The sequence below is a fragment of the Ochotona princeps genome, chromosome 30, assembly GCF_030435755.1.
Source record: "Ochotona princeps isolate mOchPri1 chromosome 30, mOchPri1.hap1, whole genome shotgun sequence".
Classification (NCBI taxonomy): domain Eukaryota; kingdom Metazoa; phylum Chordata; class Mammalia; order Lagomorpha; family Ochotonidae; genus Ochotona; species Ochotona princeps.
In genome coordinates this window covers 8,783,132-8,789,837 of record NC_080861.1, presented here as the reverse complement: position 1 = coordinate 8,789,837, position 6,706 = coordinate 8,783,132, and the positions used below count along the sequence as shown (strand labels likewise).

Genomic DNA, 6,706 nt, shown 5'->3' with positions numbered 1-6,706 from the left:
TTGTAGTAATTTATATATTCTGGATATGAATCACTCTTCAAATATATGATTGCCTAATATTTTCTCCCATTCTGTGTGCTGCACCTACTCTTGATAATATCATTTCTGCAAAAGTTTTAAATTTTGATTGAGTCTAATTCACCAATTTTTTTTGTTGCCCATGCTATTGGTGTCACGTGCAAAACGCAATACCAATCCAACAACATTAAGCATTTCCCTCTGGTTTTCTTTTGTTATAACTTTTTTAAAATACGCAAGTGTAATGTATTTGCTAAGAATTTGTGCATTCCCTAATCAACTATGTAAAAATAAAAAACAAAGAATTTGTGCATTCATGTAAGTAAAAATTGCCTGTGTCTTTTCTGGCACATCTTGTATTCTGAGGCTCAGAGCAACACTACTCTCATAAATTACCTGAGAATCTTCTCCTTGTGGGAACAAATGGCAGTTACTGAAGGGGGTTGGCTGAAATACCCACTAAAATATTTCTTTCGTGAACTTTTGTAGGAAAAATTTGTACTAGTTTTTTCTTAATGATTGTTAATACAAGTTCTCTTAATTTTTCTTGAATCTTACATTTTAATTTGACATTGTATTTATTGTGCTATAATGTATTTCTACTGAAGATTAGTATTTTCTATCCCTTTTTTTAAGGATCATTTATAAAGTTATTCATTTATATCTCATTTGTTAAATATACATTCTTGTCAAATCTATTAATCCAACCCAGGAAGTGTTTCCTGTCAAAATTGTATTTTCTCACCTCTGTAAAAGTTAAATTTACTTCTATTTTTATATGCATCTTCTATTTTTCTCTTCATATGCAGAATTTTCTGCATATCCTTGAGCATATTTATGTTTGTGGCACCCACTATAAAATCCTTGTTTGCTAATTCCATGGTCTTTGTCAGTTCTGCATCAGCCTACCGGACCGTTTGTGTTTGTTTTTCTAGTACTTATTCTCTTGGATGACCTATCCTGAAGTCACTCATCTCTTTGCCGCTCCATTCACCACATGTTTATTGATAGTATCCTGTGCATTGACGATTGTTTACAAGCTTTACTTTATTGTACTCTATTTAAACAATTTTTGGTTTTTCCAATTAAGATATCATTTTAATTCTTTTAGGCTGGCTTCTAAGTTTATTTACTTACTGGAAAGATAAGGACAAGCAGACAGATGTCTTCCATCTGCTTGTTCACTCCCCACATGGCCGTAACAGTCAGGGCTGGGCCGGGCTGAAGGCAGGAGCCTGGAACTCCATCTGGGTCTCCCACAAGGCTAGCAGAGACCCCAGTGCTGGGAGTTTTCTCTAAATCTTAATCAGACTGTGACTTTCTTCGTATAAATACTCTCATTGAAGCATGGCCCCAGAAATTCCCTCTGGACAGGAAGCACCAGTATACCTACAGAGGAGATTAAATAGTAACCAGAATCTTGAACATCAACTAGAGGCACTGAGTTCAACCCCAGCAGTTTTCCGCCCTCCCCCTTCTCAAACATCTATTTTCCTACCAGGAAAAAAAAAAAAATGAAGTCACCAAAGCTAAACGTTTTAACAGATGGAAAACAAAAGTCAATTACTACTTTTTAAATCAAACTCTACAACCATAATCGCTTCTGATACTGCACACTAACTGATTTTTCTTGGATGTTTTACTTTACTAAGCAGAAAATGCTGGGTACAAGCTAGAACAGAATCATCAAACCATGAAAAAGCCAAGAACTGCTATTCCTAACATTGGTCATGTAGCTCTCAAAATCTTTAAAAAAACATAGGGTTGATCTGAAAAATATCTTCGATGTTACCTTAATTCTACCACTTCTCAGTGTCTGTAATTATAAATGTTTCCTCCTGGCAGAAGGATACCCTGAAGGTCTTACTTTCACCCATCTATTATAAGATCTATTTTAAGTGTCAGTTGAATAATAATGAAAATTAAGGATGAGCATTTGACCTAATGGTTAAAAACACACATGTGAAATATATATCCATGTTAGAATACCTGGGCGCACTGCCAGCTCCAGCTCCTGGCTCCAGGTTCCCGCTAACATAGACCTTGGCCGGTAGGTGATGGCTCAAGTACTTGAGTTCCTGCCACCTGAGTGGTTTATTAATAAGAAGTATTAGTAATCCAGTGCCCCCTGGATTTTTAAGGTATCATTACAGAAACAGAAAAGCGAGAGAGAGAATCCATCTCCTGGCACATTCCCCAAATGGCCACAATGGCTAGAGATGGGTTTCTACAATACTCCTCAGAAACACAACTGTTCTAAATACCTTCAATAAAATGCTGAAGAGCCAAGGATTAAAGTAACATGGCCACTAGTCATCACTCAAATCACATCTTTGCCCTGTTGCTCTCCGTCGGCTAGAAAAAGACACCACCAGATTGGGAGCTTTTTAAAATATAATTTAAAACTATTTTGTACCAGTACAATATATTAATTTTACAAATGTAAAATTTTATCAGCTGTTAAAGCATTTGCAAAACCACATTCTACTTCAGCTTTATTGCACAATATCTATAAGAAAATATTAATTTTTAAATTAGAAAACATAAAAATGCTTTCAATATAGAAGAGACAATCTCATTTTAAAGACAATATTCTTTAAGAATGTCTACTGAGAAAATAACAAACTTTCACAGGATACCAAGCTGGACAGGTGCTTCGGCAGATCCGGAACCAAATACGGTTAAAAACCAGTCCACAATAACTTAATCCAAACTGTGTCATCATTCTTCATAGAATCTAGACACTGCTGAAGACAGTTGCTTATACTCATAAAAAGTGAGGCATTTTTCCTTGTGAGCATTCTGAATATTTTGTTTGTATCAAAAACAACACTTCAACTTCACAGCCATTTGTAGAGGGTTTTTTTCCCCTTGACACAGATTGTTAATGGTGATTACTTTAAGTGATGATTATTTGTCATTTTTATTTCTTTATGCTGATAGAAAACATCCAGACAGATGCATTTTTAAAAGTCTGTCTTTAAAAAAAATCAGTTTATAAATTTGCATCATAAAAATTAGTGTCAAGACCATCAAGATGGCCGGCATGTCTATAGTTGGGTAATAGTTGATTTTCCCAGACTTGGAATGGCAGAATTCCCACTTTTCTTTGTAGTGTCATTAGGAAATAAGCCAAAGACAGGTTAATAACAGGTTGTAAATAGATTTTAGTCATGTCACATTAGATCTATTTAGCAATGTACGTATTAAAGTTTTGTAAGAAAGTCTTGGTAGAAATTCACCTCTGACGATAAACAAAATTGGGAGATGAAAATGAAAGTTCATAGATATTTTAGCGATGGACTTGTGCACATTAAAGAAATAAATCCTTATTTATTAGAAAAGGATTCATCATATTAACATGTGTAAACATTACATCTTTCCCTATTAAAATATGTGGAATAAATCTCAAGTGTTTTCAAATTTACGCCTTGGTGGCCTGGGAAATTATCTTGTGGAACTTATGGCCTGCATAAGAACAGTCAAATACTATATTAAACATTTGTGTAGAGAAAATAATTATTAAAATAGTGGTTATGAATTCACAAGCTTGCTGTAGGTAGACAGAATTATCAAAAATCCAGATACTTACAAAAATTTTGCATTATTTAGAATTTCTTCAGGAATACAAGCAGTTAGTTGCTTCTGTGGAGCTGCATTTTTCAGAACTGCTCAGAGCACCTCATTTAAATGAGTGTTTTTAAAATATATATATATAAGTCTACAGTTAGACTTCAAATGCATTTCACCTTTTACAGGTTTTTTTTTTTTAAATTATGTATCCCTTCCTTTAAAGTCCTTCACAATAAAATAAAAATAGACTCTCCCATTCCATTAGAAAAAAATGGAAACATTCATGGTCTGAAAATCTCGACTCCCCCAGTCTTCAAACAATGTGCAAGTTCCTCACATACATGTTTTGAGGAAACCCCTGATCTTGTAAGAGTTGTCTAGTGAACATGCCATAGAAAATTTACATTAATAGTAGTAAATAGATTAAAATCTATTCCATAAAATAAAAATGTTCTATGTCAATTTAAATATATATCTGAACAGCTAAAAGGAGGTTTTTTTTTGTTTGTTTTACAAAAGTGCTAATTATCACATTTACAAGTCTTTTCAATACATTTTGCCCAATTCTTTGTAAAACTAAATACCCTTGCACTAGGCACACTGCTTGGGTTCTAAGAAGCAGAGGGGGAAAATATCACTTGTCTATTAATCCAGCTTCCTTAATTTTACTGAAGAAGAATTTCTCCAGGATATTGGCACACTTGTAGTATTCGCTCTCAGGGGGGTTGTACTCCTTGCAATTGGTGAAGACTCGCTGTAAGTCCGCCATGAATAATTTCTTAGACACGTAGTACCTATTCTTGAGGCGTTCACTCATGGTTTTCAGATCTGCACAGGAAAAAAAAAATACACGAGAAATCTTTAACTGTTAAATACTAACTGATGCAAGTGTTACTGGGAGGAAATCTATGTTGGTCAGATTACATTTTTATCATTCCAATGCTTTTTTAGACAAATCTTTATGATAAAGAAAAACAGTTAACAAAACCTTAAGATTTATTCTTCTGTAAGGTTTTTTTTTCTTTCTTTCTTTAGTTCTTTCTTGCTTTCTCCCCTAAGCACCCTACCCCTCGTCTCCCCACTCTCTTGGTAAATTCACAGCCATTATAACATTAAAGCATTAAAGGGACCATTATTAGTCATCTAGTTCAATCCTCTATTCAGCACAAAGAAGCTAAGTAGATTAGCTTAGATAAGTATGATGAACTCACTGCTCTTAGCTGTTCATTCAGAATTACACAGAGGGCTCTAGCTCATGAAGCAGAGCAGGTGGGACACTTGCACTTGGTCATTTAATTATTTAAAACAGTCACTGAGTTCGTTTCACTAAATCCACTATTTTGCTTTAGCACAGACAGAGCTAAGGAAGGAAAACTTCATACAGACATCTGCAAATACACCAGCAGCCCCATAAAATATTTCCAACGGATACTTTCATGTACTACCGGTGAAATAAGACTGAAAAACTTTATTTAATCTATTCTCCATAGCAAGTAAGCTTTGTCTATTACAAAATATGTCTACTTAAATTGCATTGCTTTACAAGCGAAAACAAAATTACACTGAGATTTCCTCAATCTGCATTCTCTGGATGAAATTTTCAAATTTCAAACAGACTAGAAGATGCTAATATCTGTCTTTATGTTTTTCTGGCTATCCTAAAGTTTCATTCAATTATTAAGAATGATCATTGTACCAACTAGGCATGGAGAAATAAAGCAAAACAGGTAAAAAAAATACTTCTCACCACTACTCTCCCATCTGTCCACTGTATTAATGCATTCTATCAGTATCCCTAATTTCTACTATATTATTATATTTTAAATCAAATCCACTAGGAATTTCCTTCAGTAAGTAAATTTATGAACAATACCCTAAGAAATTCATATGCATCAAAATCCCAAACCCAACAAAAAACACAAAAGAAAAAAATCAGAAAATACCTGCTTCTGTCCATTTCTTAACTAGGCCCTATTGTGCTTAGACTGTGTGTGTCTTAACATATTACTAAGTTCAGCTTCCAAGTTTTTCTTTGACTATAGGACAAGATGCAAGATGAAAAAAAACTCAAAGTCTCAGCAAATTCCCCAGGCCATGTCTCTGTGCAAGTGCGACTCAACAGATCAAAATGTTCTCTGAGGAAGAAGAAACCCTGAGACTGTGCCTCTGTAAGAACAGTCCTTCTCTCTAAACGCCTACCACTTCAGGTACGCTGGCTGATTTTATTTATGAATGTTCTAGAAGGAAGAGACTGGTAAACAAAAAAAAGGAAAGAGAAGAAAAGTAAGGGAGAGAAGAATGCAGGTTGACACAAAGGAGTTGGTACAAATGCTTTTCAAACATTTCTTGGAAGAGAAAGGTTAAGAAGAGATGGGGAGAAAGCACAACGGAACAGAAACTAAGCAAAAGAATTACAGAAGTGGCTGAATTTGCCTGAATAATTATAAATCCGTTTTGGATGCTTTTTAATGTTTCCTTTAATTCCTTTTTTCTTAAAATATTTATTTTTATTGTAATGTCAGACATACAGAAAGGAGGAGAGGCAGAGAGGAAGATCTTCCATCTGCTGGTTCACTCCCCAAATGACCGCAACAGCCATAGCTGTGCCAATCCGAAGCCAGGAGCCAGGAGCCTCTTCCAGGTCTCCCACGTGGCTGCAGGGTCCCAAGGCTTTGGGCCGTCCTTGACTGCTTTCCCAGGCCACAAGCAGGGAGCTGGATGAGAAGTGGAGCTGCCGGGATTAGAACTGGCGTCTGTATGGAATTCCAACATGTTCAAGGTGAGGACTTCAGTCGCTAGGCTACTGCGCCAGACCCTAATGTTTCCTTTGTATTCTAAAGCTAGGCACAGCATCATTATTACGCTAACCTTAGATTATTTGAACTGACCATTCTGACTAGGACCAGGTCACTACGACCAACCTAGCCATTGAAATGTCTGCGTTCGGGTCCAGCACAATAGGGTAGTGGTTAAAGTTAACTGTCTTTTCACAAGCTATGCATACCAGTGGTATCCAGTGAGAGAAGTCACACACTTCTCATGTCAAACTGATCAAGAAACCTGAAGAAAACAGACAGTGATCTGTCACTGACAGACTGGGTCTGATGGTTGTGCA

The 6,706-nt window shown here is 35.7% G+C and overlaps 1 protein-coding gene across 1 annotated transcript in view; it reads right to left on the bottom strand.

The window, feature by feature from the left end:
• Positions 1–2,394: 2,394 nt before the first annotated feature.
• KAT2B (lysine acetyltransferase 2B) overlaps positions 2,395–6,706 on the bottom strand; it is an 89,851-nt gene continuing 85,539 nt past the window's right edge. Inside the window, exon 18 of the mRNA XM_004588297.2 lies at positions 2,395–4,419. Within this exon, the coding sequence (XP_004588354.2) occupies positions 4,226–4,419 (194 nt within the window). The 3' untranslated portion in view covers positions 2,395–4,225. The remainder of the gene's footprint in view (positions 4,420–6,706) is intronic.